Below are 24,209 nucleotides of genomic sequence, written 5' to 3' on the forward strand. Positions count from 1 at the left end.
CCCCGCACTGTGTGTTACACATGTCTAACTCCCGTCTAGAGCAGAGTAGGGTCTTATATATTTAACTATACCCTTTAAGCCTTTCACACTGTTAGAACAATTTGTATGTACCCTATAATTGTCCTGGTTGCTATACATGCACCATCATTACTCTAAAAAACTGGTTTTCTTTACTAAACACCAATGATAAAAACAGCATGCTATTTGGATTTTCTAAAGAACACAGTACACTTAATGAAAACAGTGCACCAAAACTGCAACTTCCAGACACCAAACAGCCAAAATATTTACCTAGTTAAAAGACAAATTGTCAAATGCACCACTATATAGTTTGACAGTTTATGCCACTGCACAAACTTTGAGAAGCTATAAAACAAAAGTTAAATTTTGCTTGAAATGGAACATACACCTTCATTAAAAAGCTAACAAGCCTTCATCAAAACATTCTTACATGTCGTCATGCTTGCTGTCCCCTTAGTAATGTTTATCCTACCAGCCCTCCTGCCGTGGTCCAATTTCCTGTGCTGGGCCCTTACATCTTTTCCTATTGGTGGATAGCAGTGACATGGTCACAATGCCATGTCCTTCACAATACATCTCCTGTCCTCCCAGCCCACACTGTATTTCTGTACAGAGAAGTTATACAGCAGCTTCTATCTTTCCCAAAAACTGCCCACTGTGCAAACAGGAACAATGGTTTGCGAGAAATGGGTGGTCACATGACACAAAGCAACAACAGACAAATAACTATTAACGAGCAATTATGTTGTAGTTGTAGTATTATGCATTTGTATCTTATAGTAATGAGTTTTATGTTTTTATTTGTTAGGCTTAACATGCGGTTTATTGTTGGAATAAAACATTTTTCTATCCCCCTCCAAACGGACAACAATGATATTATTATTGGGCCTCTTATTACCATCTTCTTGATCAGCAGCTGAAAACCATTGCTGTTTAATGAGCATTTTTTTTATTGTGACCACAACTGAAACATTTACCAAACACCTCTATGTCAGGGCATGAATACCTATATAAGCATGTACATGTGTAGGTCAGTGTAAGCGGCAGTGCACAAGTATGAACTTGTAACATGTATATGCACACAGTAATTAAAAGGGTTGACCTGCTTAAATAGAAGTTTGGGCAAATGATGATCTGTGTCACATATTTTAGAAAGTACTGCATTATTTTATTATTCTTTCATTTTGTTCATAAAACTAAAGGCATTATCTGATATGCTTTGACATAAATAGCCTTGGAGCAAGCTAACCCAATCATTCTCTAATTGTGATGCAATACAAACTCTGTACACAGGTCATTATGATGATTAGTCTCAAAAAGTATGTCTGTGTATATAAGCAAAAAAAACGAAACTCAGTTTGACATGACAGTACCTGCAAAAGGATGCAATTTGTTTATGTGACACAAAATTGCATTCTTTCCAAAGACAAACATTTGCCTCACAGAATTAGCATGTGAGAAGGCTCCAGGCTGCGACTGTTTTGGCAGTGAGTCATATGCAGTGATCATTTTAATGAGAGACAAAATACTAGAAACAAAAAGCTAAGCAGGAGAAATACTATTCTAACAATGCTGCAAGTGTTTTTTCCTTTTTTTTCAACTGCATTAACTTTCACGCAGGAAAAGTCACATTAGCCTAAGGGTGGCATTAAAACTCTGAATCTGAATTGGAGCAAAATGCATTTTTTAAGCTACTAATGGGGTAGCAGTGGGTACATCTCATAAGCTACATTTTTCATTTGTATTATTCAAAAATGTTTTGAGTCCAGTTATTCAGGATTCAAGGAATATTAGAACGCTCCATTAAATGTCTGGCTTACTATTTTACATCTTTATCCTCAGCTCTACGGCAATAAAACAGCGCTTTGTTACACACCACTGGAGAGCATAAACATGTTTTGAAATGCATACATGCATTATAAACATTTTGTGTGCACTGCATACAATATTCAATCAAGTACAATAGCACCAAAAAGTTAAAAGGACTTTTAAATGCATAGAAATATATATATATATATATATATATATATATATATATATATATATATATATATATATATAGTATGTGTTTTTTTCACAAATCTTTGTGCAATTACACTGGTCTTCAAATTCAGAAAAAATTACATCCTTATTAATGTGCAAAAAACAGCAAACAATGACAATGTCCTATGTGAAATCAAACAGGGAAAAAATATATCTAAACAATTCTAGGCCTTAAGGTGATATGGAAAGCTGGACCCCAATGGCATTTCCCTAATAATAATAACTGCAGCAAGAATACCTATCATTTTTCCAAGTGTTCTCCAGAATATTACAGTTCTGTAAGCAAGAATAATTAAAGAAATAACATGTTTAAAACTAAGAAAGCAATGGTAGAACCATTTTGACATGCTCTTTTCACAGGCTTCCTTAAAACCTTAAAAAAAGTGTAAGGTGTGTCTTCCCAATGGACTAGGCCCTGTCATTTTACCATTTTATTCTACATCAAAACATTAAAATACCCTAATTGCTTTTGGAATCTGCTGCAAAACATTTTGCTAGCATTTTGATTTTGAATACAGGGTTGGACTAGCCCACAGGAGTAACCGATAAAAAAATCTATGGTGGGCACCAGATATATGCCCCCCAAAATGGTGCCCTTTGGCGAGCCTTTGGTCCCTGAGGCTTTACGAAAAAAGCCAGTGTGCCAGGAAAGCTATGCATTCTAGTGGACTCTTCTCCACATTTCATCTGGTGGGTCCCAAGTCCCCAGTCCAACTTAGATTATATACATTATATTAATACAGCTGATAATATACAACTTAGACAAACAGTATGAATTTTAGGGTCATGTCTAGATAATTTATGTATATATATCTTCTAAAATACATATTGAGTAATAAGGGACTCTTACCATCTACACAGGCTGGCCTTGCTCTTGTTGTTCCGGCAATCTGTCCTTTTCTACATGCACAGCGAGCTGTTTGTCGAGCTATAGTCCTTCGAGGCTGACTGCTATCTCTGTCGTATGTAACAATCTCACACGTACCTGCAGCCAGTTGACCTGGAAAAAGAAGCAGCAACAGGTAGCAATGTCAGAGAATGCACTACAAGCAATCAATTATAGGTAAACAGAGTCAGACCCAATGCAGCAAAAGCCACTTCTCTACAAATGGGAAATAAGCTGGAGGATGTAATCAAACTGAGATGACATATAATTTTTCTCAGAGCTGGACATGTCAAAACCCAGCAAAGTGATGCTGTCAAGAAAATTGTTATTGGCCTACAGAAGGAGAGCCGGGTCAATCAGGTCAGAGTTACTTTGATGTAGTTGAGAACGCAAGTAAAGGGAGCTATGCTTTTTTGAACTCAGGGTAATATTTTTTAGTAAATAATAAATGCTATTTTGCATTTAAATTTATATAAAAAATGCTACTAGGAGATATGGGTATAAATAGGCATAACATGGCTGTAAGGAATTTGCAAACGCTTTTTCAGTCCAGAATGGCTACATTAACATGCATTGCCTTTATTATCAAATGCTATTGTATATGTAAATTATTATCTTCCCAGGTGTGAAATGTATAAATTATGCAGTAGCTAATGAGGGTGAAAAACTGTTGTTAATGAGGCAACTGCTAATATTTATAACAACTGCTGAAGATTTTATGCAACTGTTTTTTAAACTTTCTTTAGATACACTAAAGTTGTAACTGTGTAACACTATCAATGTGTTGTTTTGTTTAAGGTAAACCCATCACAAACCTGGGCAACTATAAAATAAATCAAATGTCACATACGTATAGGTTACCTAATTTAAGATTATATATATATATATATATATATATATATATATATTATACATATGAAAAAATATATCTTTTAAATATATGACAGAAAGCTATAAGGGGAACCCATAAAGTGTCAGGGGCAGCTTGCCTGTCATCTCTTCTATATTAATAGCTCTTTTGAGCAAACATTATTATTATTATTATTATTAAACAGGATTTATATAGCGCCAACATATTACGCAACGCTGTACATTAAACATAACATAATTCCCTCTTCTTAAAGCATAGGTAAATTGTTTTGTTTTTGCATCTTACAAAAATTATCACAAAAGTTCCATTTGCATGAAATGATCAACTGACTAGTACATCATCATAATCTACAATAATTCACATTTATTTATTTATTCCATATTCCATCTTTTACTGTAATGGCTCCCAATACAGCATCGTTAATTTGTGGCTTAACAGCTGCCAGGCAGGAGCATTCTATTGTGGATTAGCAGCTGTTAGATTAAGATGGAAGAACATTGCTACCCAGAAGTAAACCCCTAATGCAGTTTTCAAGAAACGTGGAAGACCTGACATACAGTAAGAAGCTACAAGATCTTAGTGGATGTATTTTAACCCTTTTTTTTTATTGAGCTGGGAAATGTAAAGTATGTCAATGTTTCATTAAGCTTTGGGTAATAAAAGTGTTGGGCATTTCCATTATTAAACTTTTCATGAGCAGTGCCGATTGGGAAGGGGGGAGAAAAGCTAATATTGTGTACAGCAATGTTTTGAGTTGAATTTCTCTTGTTAGTGAAGCAACACCCATATATTTCGTATATTTGTTTGTATGAAAGTTCAAACAGCATTGGAAAAAGTATCTGTCTGTGATTAATAAAATGATATTACCATACATTGCAAGGAATAGTGTTTAATATAAACACAAGTCATGTATTACTGCACATCAACACAGCCGGGCCATGATGGCAAATCACCTAGAGTAACTATCCAATAAGCACTACTATGTTATGTTTTTCAAGTACTGTTAGATTTGCCACAAATTTCATCTCATCTGGTGCCACAAATTTCATCTCCATTTCATCTGGTGGGTCCCAAGTCCCACCCAAGTTAAAAAGGGGGAGGACACAATAAAGAGTGAATAGGAAACCCGCAACATCCTAGGATACATACATCTTGTATCCCAGGAGGCTGCTGGCAGCATCTTCTTCTCATTCACACATGGGGCTTTCCTGGAACGTAAAGAAAAAAAGGGGCAATCTCACACATGTGCAATGGGAATGAATAAACTCCTGTGTGCATGTGCGGGAGTTGCATTATGATGGCTGAAGATTCTAACCTGGAAGACGACGGGGTGAAGACTGAGTGAGATAGGTGAATATAATTTAAAAAATGCAATCAGACCTTTCTGCAGTAAAGAATCTGCATGTTTGCAAGTTTTTATTGATTATATTTAGTACTGATTTAATAGCAGGAGTTCAAATTGAAGATGATTTAAAAGAGAAGCACACCTTACTTCATCTTCAGCCAGAGATGGATTTAATGACAGATAATTAAATAAAATTTAAGGCTGTCAAAATAATCTTTTGATTAATGTTCCAATGTCCACAACATTGTTCTTTGCCTTTGTTTTGTTCCAGACTAAAAGCTAATAATAACTATTTTTTCCTTTTTTGCAAATGCCACACAGAGACATGAGCTTGGCATAATGTCAAAACTGAGCAATCTTAGCTTCTCATATGTTCTGTACTGGAAAAAAAACCATAATAGCATCAGAAAGGAAACAAAGATACAAAATTAAATATGAGCACTCATATATTATGATGTATGCTTTTTGGATTTAAACCAATCAAACAAAATTATATACGCTACACTAACACTTCCATTACAGCTGAGAGCATCCCAATTCTGGATGTGAAGTATATGTGAGTTTCAGCACTTGTCACTGAAAGTTTGATACCAGCTTTTAAGTAGGTCATAAAATAAAGCTGCATCTATTTTACATGTCATTATCTTTGTTGTTGTGCTTTTCAGTTAAGAATTTTCAGCAGCATTCGTGAAGCTGTTAAACTGCAAATTAAACATTAAAGTGTTATATGATCATGTACATGAACTCTTCAAGTGCCAGAGCATCAGATAAAGGTATTGTACCTTTAATATTCATAAGTTAAACAAGCAATTTTCTTAAAAAGGCCATATTAGCTTTTTTCTCCACCCTAAGTTTGTTTTTGACTATTTAAAGTAAGTGTATTCCTTGTACATGAGATAAAAAAGCCCTGTAAATAGGTAAACATAAGAAAATATTGTGACTTTGATTTATCTTTTTCCTACCTCAATACAATACATTCATGTTTGATTTGATCTATTGATAGTAAATCAAAAGGTAAACTCCAATTTAAATTTAGCCAAAGCGACCAATCAGAAACAACTTTTTGCCAATACACATGCTGTTGGAGCCAGGAGCTCAGCACTATTCTCATCATACTGAATTCAGACACCTGAAGGTCTATGTATAAAGCAGTAAAATCTGACATTCACTGAGAATCTTCCAAGTAGTAACTGATTCTACAACAGGTAATTTTGCAGCGAATGTCAAATTCCCTGATTTATAAATTGACCCCTTAGGATTCAATTTCTAAACATTTTTATCTAAAACTTACCCAATGTTTACCCATAATGTACACATTTTGCACATTGGATTTAACTAAAAAAATATGTTTACCCATGATTAAAATTTTTTTTCCAATAGAACTTGATGTTAAAATAAGTCTAAATTATGTGTAAAATTGGGTAAATCATGGGGAATACGTTTACAAAGATATTTAAACTCTAAAGTTACCCCTCAGTTTTACCAACTCTGCTAAGGTCCAAACAGGTAAAAAAAACAGTAGTCCTGTGTTGGGATCTATCAGGATAATGGGGCTTAAAAGCACTGATCTATTCGTCTGATGGCTTGAATCAGATAAACGTAAATCTTATATTCAAATATTTGAAAAGAGTGAACAACAAAAGCAACACAACTATGTAAAATAGCCTGCAGACTGAGAAACAAAAAAACTGTTTTTCTATCATACACATACATGACACTATGAAACTGCACACTCCTGAAGAGTAAGAAAAAACTACATCACAACCCTCACAGCTTTACAGGGTTGCTGGCCTTGTGGTTTTCATATGTCTAATAAAGCAAGAAAAAATACAAAAAGCATAAATGTGGCTAGCAGAGTCCTTTTCTATTGGCAAGATCTAATTAGTGAAAACTTAAATAAATCAGGGTGTTCACTACTAGGTTACCTAGCATCCTAAAAATATGTCAAATACACCATCTAATGCAAGGACAAGGCTCATAGAAGAAGACCTCCATGACTGGTGAGGAAAATGGAAGGAAAAAGTGACAGAAACTAAGACGTATAGACAGTGAATTTGTGAAGCTTTGAGTGTAGCCTTGTAAAAACTCAAAAAGATGGTTGGCAGACACACCTGGTCCAAAAGTCTAAAAGATCATGGAGAGTCATATAAATAATGTGTTTTTATCACAGTTATTATCTCTATTTGTTCAAGTGCTCCATTACATTACTTTACTAATTTCTACTATTTATAATCATCTCGAGCTATTCAACAGATAAATCATAAGGGGTTTTTCATGCTCTAGGTCCAAATGATAGGTTCACAAGAAGTGGTATGTGGTGGTCAGAGGTAAGGCTGATGATTTACAGAATGCTTCTCCCTGCTAAAGAAGAACATGGTTAAGGTCACAACTTTGGAGTTAGGTAGATATAGATATGTACATTGCATTTATCTGTCATTCCTGGATTGGAGAGATCTTCAAGTATAAAATCTGAGAGCCTGCGTAGTTTCAATTGCAATGCTCTGCAGCATGCGGGTTGTCAGTAAAATCCCTATTGGTTTGTTTGAGACTGACAGCTAATTCCAACAGGGATCAGAGTTGCATGCAAGGAACATAAGCGTGTCAGTTTCTGAATTTTACACATAACGATCTCCAAGTTTGTTGCAACAGAATTTAATCCTTTTACATTTATCTAGCCTCACCTAGAAAACTTTAAATCCTGGAATTTTTTTTTTCTGAAAATATGCATGATATAGGGACACACAGTTTGAGTGTATATATAAGAGTGAATATCAAAACATAAATTCTATTATTTTTAAACATAGTGGACTTGTTACAAGGTAGTAGGTACATGACAAAAATGCCACACCAGTAAGTATATAGTAAACAGTATTTTTTATTAAGGCAGTGATCTGATTGTGGAAAAGTATGATTATGTGATTGACAGATGGAAACCCACATTCATGCTGAGATGGAAACCCACACACTACAAGTAATAAAATATATTTTAAAGTTTTACAGTTTCATATGAAGCCATACAAATCAATTAGGGTACTTTAAATTGCTAGAATAATCCCTGCTGTATAAGATGAAGCACAGCCCATTAGGCTGGATTCCAATGTTTTAAATGTCCATTGCAGACCCTGATGGGTAAGAAATGTAATCCTTTATTAAACTATAATTACATTAATAATATGTTTGACAAAATGGCAGTTTTGGCATGTGTGTGTTTGTGAATATTGTAGCATAAAATGACATTTTATTTTAATTTAGCCAAATCCATTTATGGTTAATGCACATTTTGATAAGTAGCCATCATCAGATTAAAATTTTTGTTTAAAGGAAATAAGATCATTGCCTAAACAGAAAAATATTAGAAAAAATAATGAAATTAGATAATTTAACTTCATATCTATACCTTTATATTAGTTTCAAAAGAAATGACTTGATTTATTCTTTAAAACTGAGTAATATATCATAGGACATACTTTGGTTTATTTCACATTTCTATGGCTGTACAGCAAATAATGGGTAAACGTTAAAAAGACAAATTGGTATAATGAACACATTTCAAATATTTATTGCATTGGCATTATTTGGTAATATTTCTTCCAAGTATTTGCTATCTACTCATAAAACATTCCATATTCATCTAAATTTATGCATGAAATGTTCACAGAGGGAAGCAACTGGAGTCTCTTCTCATTTTAGACAATCATTTAGCATTGAAGGCAGTGCTACATATAGGACATATATTTATATATATTAATGTAGGTCACCTCATTCTATTACATGCTTACTGAAGAATTTTCTTATGCAAATGCTAATAGATAAAATTGCTCACCAAACTAAATCCACATATTAACCCAACGATTGTTACCCAAAAAAATATTTTATGTGTCTGTATTTCAAGTATTTAAAGAAAAAAAATATTAATTTTTATGCATGCTTGAAGTATTTAACATCCACATTTTTATTAGTTGCTATTTGATATTTTAGTTGAATGTATAGAAGCATATAAAAAAATAATAAACCTACATACAAAAAATAGCAATGCAGAATGGATTTTTGCCATCCTACCCTGGAACAATCCTGTGTACTACTGTACATGTGCAACAACACTTCAATAGAACTAAAAAAAATAGTATATTACAAATGTAAAGTATTTTTTATCATTATCAGCAGCCTTATGTGAAAAATTTTACTGTAAGTTAACTCTGTCTTGAGACCCTCCCCCTCTTCATCAATATTATTCTTTAAGGCACACAAGAGTTGGCATGTGGCAGGAAATCACCAAAGAGAAAAAATGGCGGTCCTCATTGGAACATTAAATTGGCATTGTAAATGCAGGTCAGGTCTGGCTTTACCAGACGTACATACAGCTAAAAGACAATACTTACAAGCAGCAGATTCATGGTGTGATATGTAAAGCTATCTCTCAGGCCATATAAAAGCTTGTTGTGCAAGTAAATATCATGAAACTAATCCAAATAACCCCTTGAAAGACAATAGACGCTCATTTCACAAATCCAGCATACGAGGATAAGGATACTAATCTTCAAAAAGTGACAGTTGACTTCAATGAGATTTAGGTATTATAGTTACTTGGCTACCATAAATGTCCTTATCCTGTTAATGCTTTGTGAATTAAGCCCAATGTGCAACTCAAATATTGAAGTGGAATTACAAAGGTTTTTAGTGTCAGCAGAGGATTGGAAAAAAGGTGCCATGCTGTCAATTTTGCTGTTTAATTTTGCCCTGGGAAAAGCTATGACAGAAGTATATAAATGACAGTATGTTATAAAAAAGATAATGATCTTAGCTATGCTAATAAAACTAATATTCAATTATAAAGGCTCTCACACCTAATGGAAGGCTTTCAGTATGTTGGAATAGAGAAATCGTCTGGATCATTTTGCAGCCTTGTATACCTAGAAGATGTTGTAGAAGGAATAGGAGGCTAAGAGATTTGTACAAGGTGATTGTATCTGAAATGAAACATAACAGGCTGAGATGTTTATGACACTTACAGATGCCAGAAAATAAGATTGCAAACAGTGTATTTAGGAGAAGGCCCCGAGAATCTTGCCATAGGAACAAAATAAATTACACTATGAAGAACAAAGCAATGCAGAGAGAAGATTAAGCTAAAATTGTTCATAATGCCAAGGTCCTCCATGGGCTTTACCACTAACAGAGGTAATATTAATCAGACAGATAATTTCCAGAAACAAAAAGTTTGATTTTCTGCATGTGTAAGCATAAGTAAAAATTACATGCATTAAAATATTTTAAAACTAAAAAAATACTATTACATAATAATATAATAAATTAAAAATACTTTTATCTATTATCTTAAGTTTAGAGGTCAAAAGGGGACGGTTTGGTTTTATGTGCTAAGCCACATTTGAAATAGAGAATGGATACAGATTGATTTGCATGGCTGGAATTTAAGCACTCCAGTCCAATATTTATTGAACCTGTTACATCTTTATTTAGAATCCCTGAACAATTGAAAGGTCATTTTACTACCAATTAAACACAGGTTTTAATATACTGGCTCTTGAAATTGCTGTAGAAAAGAGTTCTAGAGCATGACGTTTGTGAGATGCCATTAGAATACAAGATGGACCTCTTATTACCACTGATAATTGTTTTCTTTGTGTCTTGTCTAGAAAGCTTTCTTTAAACATGCTGGGAGGATGGCAACACAATTACCATCATTCTTTAAATAAGAGCTTTAAGGAGGAAACACCTCATTAACAGTGCAAATAAAAATTAAAAGCTAAAAGTCTCCTCAAGCTTCATAAAAATTCACATTTATGTACATGACTTAAGTGACTGACAAAGACGGTCTACTTTCCCAGCCTTAAGACTTTTTAATGAAGGAATCGCCATTTAAAAACCCCCACTTGTTAATTCACTGTGGCACAAAAGAGATTTTTAGTCATCTATGCAAAGCTGTGAGAAAAAAACCTGCTAAGATGTATCTTCTCATTGTTTATTTCCATACAATCAACTTTGCTGTGATTTTTTTCCATTTAAATAGATTTGAAAACATCCTTTTATCCCTACTAGCTACTCCAGACATGCAGAAAATTATGATCTTCACAACAAGAAAAGGATAATCACTCACTGGATGATGCCCGTCTTTGAAAAAAAGGAAAAATCACAAGGCCAAATTGCACAGTGAAAAGTAGTGCCTGCCTAATAATTTTGGTATAGTAGATTCTCAAACAAAGGCTAATAGATAACTACAGTAACACCGAGATAAGGTACAAAAGAATTTACTGTGCTTGTTCCAATAAAAATATACCAGTTCTTCGATTCATGGAAAGCTTTTAAGTCATTTCAAGCCAATTTGCTTTCCAAAAAATGTTCTCCATAAAGCTATTTATTTACAAATATATTTGCAGCATTTTTTGAGCTGTGTTCTAAATGGCTGTTACAATAATATATAGAGAGAGATAATACATTTAGTATAACGCATAAAGTATCAAAGCATGAACCAGTGAGATAAAAAGACAATAGTCATTTGCAGCTACTTTCTATCCTGCCACAAAGTTCCAGCCATGCAAGCATCCAACTGAATTTCAATTACATCTACTTCACATATAAATTAAAGCATGTATGGTAAAAACTTTTTTAATATAGCATAAATGTGTATGTATATAAACAGACGGAGTATTGGCTAGAATGAGGATAAGAATGGAATGAGACAAGTTTAAAGGGAAACTGAATAGGCATCAAATTCAGTTCGGATTCATTGAACTGGTATAAAATAAAGAGATCTTGTGATTCCAGGCCACTAGGACAGTTCATTTTCACTTTCTCATACTTCCCTTGTTGACTTGTTCCACCACTAAAGCTCTTCAAGAAACCAGTGCTTCCAAATTATAGACCATCCCTGCTGCTTTTTACAGAGTAGTTCTTTATGCCTAAGTGACCAGTCGCCAGTTAGCTCTAAGCATGTTCTTCAATGGTAAAACTCGAAACTTGTATATCAGTTTTAGGTCTGCATCGGCAGATGGAGACAACAGGGGAGAATGGTAAGGGTAGGTATAAACTCCTTGTTTGAGCTAGTTCAGAGGAAACTCAAGTTTCCTTTCATGTCCTGGTTTAAGAGTGAGAGTGGGAAGTGTCAAAACATTCAATACCATGAATAGGTTCAGTGTCAAGGTTAGAGAAAGCGTTAGTTATAAGGGTGTATATATTTGCCAGGAAAAAGTGATAGGGGAAATTGTCTCATTTCAGTAAATTTCACATTTGCTCTTTACACTCAAAGATCACTGACAAATGCCTCTAGCACAAGATTAAAAGCTCTGATTACTAACAAATTGGAGTGAGATGTAATAAATTCTTTACATTTTTTTAAGCTTTTTTTTTTTTTTTTTTAAATGTGCAATATGTTTACTAAAATTTACCATTCAGACTGTCCATGAAGGAAGCAGAAAAAGTTTGCTGGCCATGAATTAGCTTTATCATAGCTATTAAGCCAAAAATGTGTCAGGATGATTCTGTTATCCCAAGTATAGACAATTCTCTAGTGTTCCAAAACATCATCACCTTAACTAATCTTTACTCTCTAGAATCATATTGATATTTTATGAAATTGTTAATGCATAATTGAACTCCCATGTGTCCCAGTCTTCCAGGGTTAGACCAAATTTTAACTCTGGAAATTGGCACTCAGGGATAGAAATTAGCATAAGTAACTAACTCGGAATCTAATACGTTTTTAACCGTCTCTGAAAGCCAAAATAGATTTATTTTTTAATATGTAGAAATATTAAAAGTAACAGACAACACTGTATTCATGACAATACATTCATTGTTGCTCATAAATATGTTAAAAACAAAACACTTTGTATTCATTAATCAATGTTGTGTTTGCAAACCATGTGGGGTAATTACAGTAAAGAGAATCAGAAATTACAGTGAATCTGCATGTTATACAGAAAGAAGCCAACATTTAGATTTACCTAATTAAAGTTTACTCACAAATTTCACTTCTCTACTGGTTTTTATATACAGGGAAAATATTTTTTAATACTCACTGGCCTGTTTTAGATTCATTTGATCTTATTCCCAGAACGAATGTAGATTTAAGTTCCATTCATAAATTGCCTTTAAATGTTTCCCGCAACAAGATTTTTAACAAGGTTGCCAAAATGTGTGCATCCTGGGTGAAACACGTGAATGAATTTTGGTTAAAAATAGTTAGATAGTACATGGGACTAAAGGGTACATTAAAGCAAACAACTCAAGAAACTGGTAAGTGAAGCATTTTCTTGTCTGTGCTTAGCTTCTTACTTTGAAGAATTACGTCAGCAGTAACTAGTTAACTTTGCACTGCCATACCCAATGATTTAATGGCTTCCCATTGTCGGAAGATGATGCATTAAATGTAATTTACCTAAATTTGATTTGGTATTTAATCCAATGGGATCATTTTCTTTATTTTTACTAAATTAGTGCCATGCATTTACAGCACATTTATTGTTACCCCCTCACCTGGGTAAAAGAAAGGAATGTCCCCTCCTAGTTCCCCATTATATAATGGAAACATTGAAAGTAATTCTAACTTACCATGTAAGAGCCCAGAAGTGTACTACATACATTGTACTACAAATTGTATTTGAATGTTACTACATTCAAATTTTTGAATCCCCACAAACAATAAATAATAATAATCAGCCAGTAGAAGATTTTCTAGTCTCCTTTCACATTGGCTATTTTTTTGGAATAAAGGCCTTTAAAAAGACGGCTTTAGAAAGATTATCCCATCAGACAAAGAGAGCTGCAAAATAAGCTTTGTTTTTTCTGTTAGCTCTTCAGCAGATCTATATAACTTTAGATATAATTTATCATGTATTCAATGTTTATTATAGTATAATATTGTTTATAGGTATCTCCTTCCCACATCACCAATTATGAACAATGAAGGAACTGAGTGATGACTGTCAGAACTATCAGTACTGGCAGTTTTTGAATTTCATGATTTATGAATATAAGAGTCAGCAAGGAGAATGCACCAACATAAGATTTAGATTACAAGCAAAACAGAGTATGGTGGGCTAGTACAGTAACATCAACAATAATAATAAAATGTCACTATAGGCTTGGCTTTTATTATGTAACCGAACCAGGGGTGTAACTATCACCTCCAAAACTTCTGAAACCATGCAGGGTCTATAGGGCCCTATAGTGGCGGTGGTGGATGGGATTACAGTGCAGCCCTGTCATAATTTTGATTAGGCTATAACCTAGAAATGACCTTGGCCATACATCATAATAATCCACTTTAGGAGAAGAGCAAAACTTTATCACTACCGCAGTTTAGCACTAAGAGGTAGCCAGCTCCAGAAGGTCTCTGTAACAGCTTAAAAACTCAAAGAGATTTAAATTATTCCAACAGATACAAAGAAATTAATTTGAGTTATATCTATAAAAGGCTTGTTCCAGAAAATTTATCTGTGCTGTACAGAGCATGGTAAGTCTACCGAATTAAACAAGATCAGCAATGAAAAGGGCAGCTGTCTCAGCTGGAGAACATGAAAATCAAAGATGCTTTTCAGGGTTAGTAAAGCAATGAATCACTACTGCATTCTTTCCTCTCAAACATGTTGTATCAGTGTCACAAGACACCATTACACAGTAATCTTTCAACTGTTATCCAATTAATGCTTCAGTTATACTTTTAATGTATCTCTACACTGTATACTAGCATGGTACCACTTGCTGAATTCAACATGGTATATTCTCTTTTGCCGGAATCTGATGTTGATTTCACTGCACGCTCATTTTAAAATTATCAACCAACCTAAATCTCCTGTCTGATATGAAAAAACTGAATAAAATATGACTGAAGCAGATTGACAATGTTGATAGATCTTTGCACAATATATCTGTATATATATCTCTATATATATGAATGCATTTGCAAATTTAAATGCATTGTATTATAAAACTAGACATTTTGCAAATGATTATACGCAGGGTCTTACATTTTTTTGCAAAGTATATACTGTCATATATCGTAGTTAAAAAGAACTAGTCCTATAAAAAATGCTTAGATATTGAACATTGTATGCAAAATTTACAAAGCACAGAATATTTATTGTTATATCTATAAGTTTCTAAATAAATATCACAGTTTAATAATAATATTTCAAGTCAATGAGGTCTAGCCACTGCCAAGTTGCATGATTATCGGTAGCGCCCAAGCACACAACAATGTCGAGAGGTCTAACATGCACCATCATGAAATAAAAAAATAAAAGCAATTGCTGTGTTTTTAGTCCTAAACTTGAACTGGAACAGATTAGAACAGATTAGTTATAGTAAAAATTATCTTGTTTGAAAAAAAAAAAGGGGAAGGGAAAAAGAGTGGTAACCTATTCCAACCAACCAGATGTCACAGTACCTATTCTGGTCCTTTAATGTATTTTATTTAAAGCGGAACTAAAAAAAACTTTCATAATGTTATTTAATATACAGATTTGTAGGTTTTCCATCCAGTTCCTAATTAAAAAACAGACAGCTCAACGAGTTTTTTTATGAAAAATCTGTAAAGGTTGAATCTGTCTGGATTTGCTTTGACAATAAAAAGCTGTAAGCCACTTCACAAAGTCAGATTACCACAGAGTATTGGCATTAGGTAGACTGGTAAATGATTCCTAATCCAGTGTTTTTCAACCTTTTTTGAGCCATGGCACATTTTTTACATTGAAAAAACCCTGCGGCACACCACAAATCAAATGTTACAAAAATGTCACTCTGTAGCTAATTCTCTTGTCTCTAAGAATAAACAAGGCAATTAAGCCACATACTGCCCCCCACTGACATGGAAGAGTATTACATTATACTAGAGTACTAGAAGATTACATTATACTAGATTATATTAGAGTATTGCCAGTCACTACAGCACAGACACTTGACAATGGTAATTGGATAATTTCCCATGGTACACCTGAAGATCTCTCACGGCACACTAGTTTGCTGCAGCACAGTGGTTGAAAATCTCTGCCCTAATCTATTCACTTTTATACGCTAAGCTGCCTTTATAGTTGCACGTCCCAATTTTATCTCCATGCAAAGCTGTAAAGGAAAGCAAGCAGAATTTGCACCATGGATGTGGCATGCCGCCTGATAGATATGTTACACCATACGGACATTGTTAGAAATGTAACTAATTTCACTATTATAATTTAGTACAGAATAAATATGCGTTTTATGCATCTTAATAGGTGCACACAAATGTATATTGCCCAGGATAAATTGCACTTCCCTGTAGGCTTATTTTATTTGTAACCAAATGTCGCCAAGAACTGACAAGAATCCAGAAGAAAGTTTTTTCAGAAAGACTTAAAGAATATTCAATTGCTCCATGCTTTAAGTCCAGTTTAAGGTAAGACTTTACATTGAACAACATAATGTTATACATTGTTATTCTATATCCTGAAAATTTGCCTTGCAGAGGATTGCTCATTGCTGAACCCTGTCCATGCAGCTTCTTTTCGTTTGTGTAGGAGAGGTGCAGAGAGCAAGAAATAAGGAGCAGATCCTGTGTGGCTGTAACTTCTATTGAAAATATTAGGGCAGCCAAACAACTATTTTCATTTTATCGTACCCACAATATAGAAATTTGTATAGATAAAACCTAGAAAAACGTGTTTACATCCATGTTGCATGACAGGTGTATGTGTATTGAAGGTAATGTACCTATGCACTGTTGTAAATTAAATATTCAAAAACTGCCTCCACACCCAATTCAATGTGGTACAAAATGCCACAGAGTTACTTTGTCTATAATGTTTCTCTAGAGGGAGCAAGGAAAGGAGACAAAAGCTGAGCTTGTTATAATAATTGGTATGTAGGTAAGGAAAGAAATGGGTCTTTGTGCAAAAGATGTATGTGAGAGATAAAAAAGAGAGAAAGAAATGACTGATTCAAATTCAGGTTTGTTTCTGCTCCAATAGAGAAAAATGACAACATTCTAGTTTTCCAAAGAAAAGACATAATTGTTTCATCAAATCATCGTGTATATTTGCACATCATATTTTGTTTTTCAGTGGCAAGCTATTTATAACAGAAGATAAAAAAATAATGTGTTTTATTCAGAGAATGTTTTCAAGTGATTTGTGAAGATTTAACGCCCAAATCCATTGAAAACTTTTTCATTGTAAAAACGTATAACTTCTGTCACATTTTAATTGATGCCTCTTGTTCGAGAGATTTCCATCATTTTCTGTAAATTAGAGGAAATTATAGAATGTATAACCCAGCTAGGGGGTAAAAACCTGAGAATCTCTAACCCTTAACTACTCTACTTTTTTTGCTGTCTGCCTTAATGTTGAGATCCAACTTAACATTCTGTTCCTGTGACAGCCCCTGTCATTGGCACCAGTAAACGAAAATCTTTTCAAAGGGCAAATGTTACCTTGAATAGGCCCTCTTGTGGCTCCAATACGTTGCATTGGTACCTAGGATCTATGACTGTAAAATAGCTAAAGGACAGCTTTGTTCCTTCCCCTATCACACAGGGTATCCAAAAATAAACTAGCAGGAAATGCTTCTGCATAAATACTTGATTGTCACCAAAAAGAGGTGGGTGAGAATAGGCAGGTAGTAGGTGGAGTGGTACAATGGTAATGTACATCAACAAGGTTTGTGTGGAAAGCCATGGGCAGGTGGAGGATAAAGCAGCAAAGCATTAGTGGTAAATTATTCCTATTTTACTATTAGCTAATAAACATATCCATATTGAAAATGTTCTTTACTGAGTAGCAGCCAATATGTACAAGATACCTATATTTCAGTTTTGGGGCAGCAAAAGGCAATCTATGTAAGCGTATTGAATTATTTTGGGTACCCATACCATACATCTATATTTTTTTAGTCTTAAAACTTTCTTTTTAACAATTAAAATTAGTATTCCCCTATGAAATTGTTTTCAGGTTTTGGGGTAACACTGATAATGCTCTTCTTAAGCTGCATACACACATGCCATTTTAGTCATTGGACAGGATCTTTCACGATCCTTTCCAACGACTACGCACTGCACGATGCACGAACAAGTGCTGTACATACAGCACCATTCTGCTCTATGGAGAGGGAAGGGGGAGAGCGATGGAGTGGGACCCTGCTGCGCGCTCCACCCCTTCTCTTGCATTAGGATCATTCGTCGTCCATCGTCCATGGATCTGCCAGAACGGCCGTTCGGACGATGGACGGCCAGCGCTGTACACACACCAGATTCTCGTCCGATATTGGCCCTAAGCTGATTATCGGGTGAGAACCACTGGACGTGTGTACGTAGCTTTACAGCAGTGTTCAATATGCCATTCTTCCAGATAAAAAAAAGAAGATTGATGTTATACTGCTAGCTGTTGGCCATATGACTATGGAATCTGCAACCAATGCAAAGCAAACAGGCACAGCTCAAAGAACCCATATCAACCTTCTGAATAAACCTTAGAATGCCAGAAGGCTGCAATAGAGCCATAAATAGAATAGGTGACCACATAAAGTATAACAAGTCAATCCTAATCACCAATTTCAGAAAAATACAAACATAACTTTTGAAAAAAGTTTACAGTTTATCAAAAATATCAAAATTATCAAAAATAATAATAGTAACAGTGAAATGCTAAAAGTTGCTGTGCATAACATGAACAATCCATCTGCATGGGCTTTCCATACAATTGTATCTTTACATCTGCTTGCACTACATGCAAAGTATTATTTTTTAACCTGTAATAATGTAGGAGCACTCTACAAAGCCCATTGTAGTTTTTTTTTTAATTTAAAAAAAGAAATCACTCAGTCCCTTTTGTATTTTTTAAAATAAAATAAACAATTTGCTTTTAGTTCATGTGAATTGTAATCTACGTAAATACCATACTAATAGCGTATCTAAAATGATGGAACTCTTATACCAAAAGATAGAAAATAGCATTTAATCACATACTATTCAATAGTCGCTGTTTTATCGGCAAAGTTTTGTATTTCTGGTCTAATTTTCTATAAAGTATGCCAGTGTTTATCTGTTTGTTTATTTCTCTTTTTTTCACTGCTTGATGGAGTAATATTCAGGATAATGAATCCTTCTTGAGACGGGCAGTGTCCACAGACTGCCAATATTATTGCTCCATTCCTTTGATTCTTCTTGTTCTCATGGTTACAGTGTTATGAACACAATAGCTTATTCTTTTTTAGGCATTTTACACATGTAATGCGTATTTTGCGTTACTAACACTGAAAAGCCTCTTATTACCATTGTAGTGTTCATACCTAATAAAGACACCAAGATTCCAGATAGCTGGCAAATTAGCTTTTATGTGTAATATGTGGATTAAAAGTTCATGTTATAAATAGTGTCAGTGTTATACTCATGCTGATAGAAGCTCATTAACATGGGAGTGCTTTGATGGGTATTTTGATATGGCATAGTGCATGATATAGCACATTAATGGCAATGATAAGATGTGTGTCAATGCACCGGTGCTTTGATAATGAATTGCCAGTGTGTGGAACTGCACTATTGTGCATGAGACTAACATATGTAAAATAACAAAATTGTTGTTCTGCACAGAAACAGATAGCAATCAGATGGATACACTATAGTCAATCTTAATAAATCATTATCAGAACATTCAGATAAAAATCTGGGATCATATGAAAATAATAACATTTCCTGTAAAAACTGAGCTCAGACCTGACTCCCTCCAGCCTTCCTAGGTTCTCTATTTGTCTATGTGATGGGTGAACATTTTGAACATGATGTCCACAATAAACTGATAGGAGTGTATTTTTACAAATATCTACAATTGCATGTAGTTGCAAACAGCTCTGGATCTACTGATTACTTTAACAAGGTCTTCACAGAAGGTAACCCTACTGACACCTTTCTCATTCATTATACACTCAATTTAAATCTTTCTAGTTTGGCACATTTGTACTATGAACCGATCTCCAGACAGTGCTAAAGCACCAAGCCAACACCGGAAAACCAATGCACCATTGCTGATCTGTTTTCCTAAAAATGAAACTTGTATGCCTGACATGCTGATCTGGTAGCTGCAATGCTAAACTCCAGGTTATTGTAAAAGCTTTTGCTTAGCATATAACCTTGCTTATGTTTTACATGGTACATGAAATATATATGTATACATTACAAATACACCCACTCATGTTTTCCTTCCTTTCTACAGATGAAGTGCAAGAAATTAATAAGAACCTTTAGTTAAAGGTTAATTCTACAGTAGCTTATCCACCCCCAAGGTTAAATACCTGTTTGTCTAGAACAGAATTTCTCAACCTTTTTACCGCAAACGAACCTTTAATATTATTTTTAGGTATTGAGGTATCAGCTAAAACAATTTATTAGATGTCCGTGCGAACAATGGCCCTAAATTAGTTGTCAGTTGGAAGAATGTTACTCTTAAGATGGCATTAGATAAACTGTCCATAAACTAATCAAAAATATAGGGAGAACAAGACCATATACTGTAGAGCCTAAAATCGGGGGAAAAATTTAACGCGTGCGGGTAATGGCACGATTCCGGAGCGTGAGGATACGTAGCCCCTCGAAGATAGCAACGTAGCCGTTCTAAACGAATAAGCGTCGCAATTCAACGGCTGTTCTAGAGAGATTGTAAGAAACATAACACATATATATTACCAACCTCCCCCCACCCATGGATGGCGCTCTCCTCTGCTGCTGGGACATGGGCTGGCCCTCAATGTCCTCACAAACAATGCAGGACCACTGCTCCAGCACTCCAGGTGGTGACATTAGTAAGCAGCTGAGCAGGCTTGGAAGAAAAGCAGCTTTGAAAAGAAGGAAGGAAGTCTGTGGGAGTACAGGATAGGATAAATACCCCTGTAAACTAAACAAGCATTTACCCATTGAACCATTGCTGTGTCGGGGTGGGGACATTGCAAGGTAAAAATTGTACAATAACTAGGAGTACACAACCCTAACCATTTATAGATCACTGACCGGACAACAGCAAATCATTTGGTTTTATACCGACTTTATAATTTGGACTCCTGTTCAGGTACGTAACTCAGTACTAAAACCTGAAACAGCCAGGCACTTAGTATTTGTAATAAAATGTAAGTCTCTATATACCTCATTCTTTTTAAGGGTATGTGAACACATGCATCAGTCATAAGCCTGTCATCAGCTGCATGAGAGCAAAGCTCCAGCTGAAAGAATGAAAGATGTCAGCACTGCTCAGTCATTCAGCTGAAACATATTTCATTATGATTTTTCTCTTCTTTAATGATAGTAAGATGTCAAAGCAATGCAGTGTTGAAAAGCTTCTCATGTGCACCTAAGCTAAACGTTTGGATTCTATTGCACAGACAATCATAACCAATTGTCATCCCAACTTCCTGAAATCACAGGTGTTTCTAAAAGACCATCTAATGGCTGCAGGCACTTTTCCGACACACTTTACCTCCATTGCCCCGAGGATTTGATGAAGAAAATAGTTGATATGGATCAACACAAGTGTTCTTTGCAGTTGTTTGATATCCTGGCAAGGGAAGTTCCTCTAAATTTGTTTAGATGCTACCTATTACATATTTTATTATATGTGGGTATTAAAGTGGTTTGCCCTCCCATTACCCCACATATTGTATAAAAAATAAGTATTTCTACAAACATTACAATAATGGACCTAGTATGAAATAATGAACCTTAAATTGTTTTTCATTGCTAATGGCAAGTGGCTTAGCATTTTGAAAAATGGCAAGCCAAGGCAACTGTTTATTATGTAATTCTGTACAAATAATAAAACACATGTTAGTATTGGTTCAGTCTCTCTGGAGACAGTTCATGGCAGCACAGCATCAAAAACGAACCATTATCAGAGCTATGAAATGGCAATTCAGTTGGCATTCACTTGGCCTCAGTCGTAAGGACAAAATTGCAATATGAACTCTTGGCATATAAATGCTTATTCGGCTTGAGTGTAGAAAACAAGATCTGCATTGCTGTCTCAATAGAAACATTTTACAGCATCAAAGGGAAATACACACACGGAAAAGGTATTGTTTTTATAGCTACAGAACCAATGTTATTTCAACAACACAAACAACTCAGCTCAAGTAAAGAACAATGCTTACAGAAGATCATCAGTATTACATTAAAAAAAGAAATAGTATATATATATATATATATATATATATATATATATATATATATACGTATTATTTTCCTTACATTATATGCCTAAAAGCCCCACCTCCTTTGACCCTTTGGGCCACTTCTTACCTGCATGTCTCCTTTCCTTCTAAACTATAACTTGCTGCAGACTTTCATATATAAGAAACTCTTTTCTAAGTAACACTAATCCCAACTATCTTTCTGTAATATGCCCGATTCATGAACGTTGTGCTCATCCATTGTTCTCAAATAGGTATAAAAGGTATGATGAAATCTATCCTTATCAGATGCATATTTATTTTCTGTTGGTGAATGATTAGGCAGTAAAGCTACAAAATGTGCTGATTTGCATGTTCCCAGATTACATACCTGTGCCCTAATTTTGTACAGTCCTAGTTGTTTGCCCTGTAAAGTAATTTTTACTTCAAGATCTCCAAAGATCAAAAAAAAAAAAAGCTCCAGAGTTGGGTTTCATTTGGGGCACTATTTATAAAGCATGGAATAAGACATTCTCCCAAACATTCCCTGGTGGAGAATCTTTCAGGTCTATGTTTCAATGTCAGTAATTGGTTCTCCTCTAAGGAATGTTTGAGGGAATGTCGGATTCCATGCTTTATAAATAGAGTCATTGGCTTCCAACAGCTTGTTCACACAGATGGTTGTTAAGTGGTACAGTTACTGCTTCATTAGTGCAAGCAAATCTAAATGTGTCGCCTTTTGTCTTACCAGTTGACGAGTGACAGACAGGCAGCAGTATTTGTTAAGGCAATGGAATGGATAGACAACTGACTGACAAATGCTGATAGTAGCATCTGAGAACACAAGATCCAAATATATATATATATATATATATATATATATGTATGCAGAATCTACCCTAAATGCCTGCACCCTCTGCTACTGCACCCATTTACTTAGGGTATCAGTAAAACAGGGATTATTAAGTAACCACTCGAAAGCCATCTGTGTTAGCAATCCCTTATTATATGCTTACATTTAAAGACTGTAAAGTTGCAGATTTTGCATCATTAGGAAACAGGATAAGATTGTAGTACTTCTATTGTGAATTTTTAGGATTAACTTTTCCACAAAAACTATAGCTACATAGCTAATTAAAACATTTTTATTGTGTTTATTTTACTTTTAAAACAAAAAGAAAACTGCATAAAAGTTATAGCAATTTTGTATCTGTTCTATAATCTGAAATTGTAATGGTAAAAAAAAGGAAAAGAAATACCAAAAGAATTTAGCTCAAAAAAATAGATGAATCACACGCACATTGAGAGGACATAGATATGGTCAGGACATTAATCAAAAACTGTCAACTAAGCTATCTGCAGAGTACTGACATATCCTGCACCACTCCGAGGTCCCCAGAACAATGACTTCAGGTATAGGACACTCTGGAAACAATAGGGATTTTAAGCTTAAGAAACCTGATACTAAATGCCTGAGGGTACTCATGTCTTCTGTGACCTCGGAGGAAGTATATACACTAGGAAAAAATGTAACTAATGATACTGGAAATAATCATTGTCATTGGTGGGTATGGGTTGAAGAATACTTTATACAGTATACTTTTGAAACCAAAATAAAGGAATGTAAAAGGATGATTTTTTTAGTTTTTTTTTTTTTTTTTAAATGTCCACTCTAAACCATAAAACCTTTTTATAAATATATATTTAGTACTATGTTCAAACTAGCTGCAAGGCTGCGTTTGGTTTCCCCCTCTTCAAACATCTGAATTATTTCCTCAGCAGCCCCTGAAAATGAATGAGAAGATTAATTTAGAATAGTGGTTCAGTACCACCTCTGCTCTCCTCTGTATAATGTGCAAATCCTGGTTCCTTAACAACCATGCAGTCCGCATTGTGGATGTGGACAT

At 34.6% G+C, this 24,209-nt stretch overlaps 1 protein-coding gene across 2 annotated transcripts in view; it reads right to left on the reverse strand.

Annotated features, from left to right (window-relative positions):
• TAFA5 (TAFA chemokine like family member 5) overlaps positions 1-24,209 on the reverse strand; it is a 263,867-nt gene that overhangs the window by 124,145 nt on the left and 115,513 nt on the right. For both annotated transcript variants that reach the window (XM_072401623.1, XM_072401622.1), the window contains exon 2: positions 2,915-3,064. In XM_072401623.1, the coding sequence (XP_072257724.1) occupies positions 2,915-3,064 (150 nt within the window). The remainder of the gene's footprint in view (positions 1-2,914; positions 3,065-24,209) is intronic.

Source organism: Pyxicephalus adspersus, chromosome 2, assembly GCF_032062135.1.
Source record: "Pyxicephalus adspersus chromosome 2, UCB_Pads_2.0, whole genome shotgun sequence".
Classification (NCBI taxonomy): Eukaryota; Metazoa; Chordata; class Amphibia; order Anura; family Pyxicephalidae; genus Pyxicephalus; species Pyxicephalus adspersus.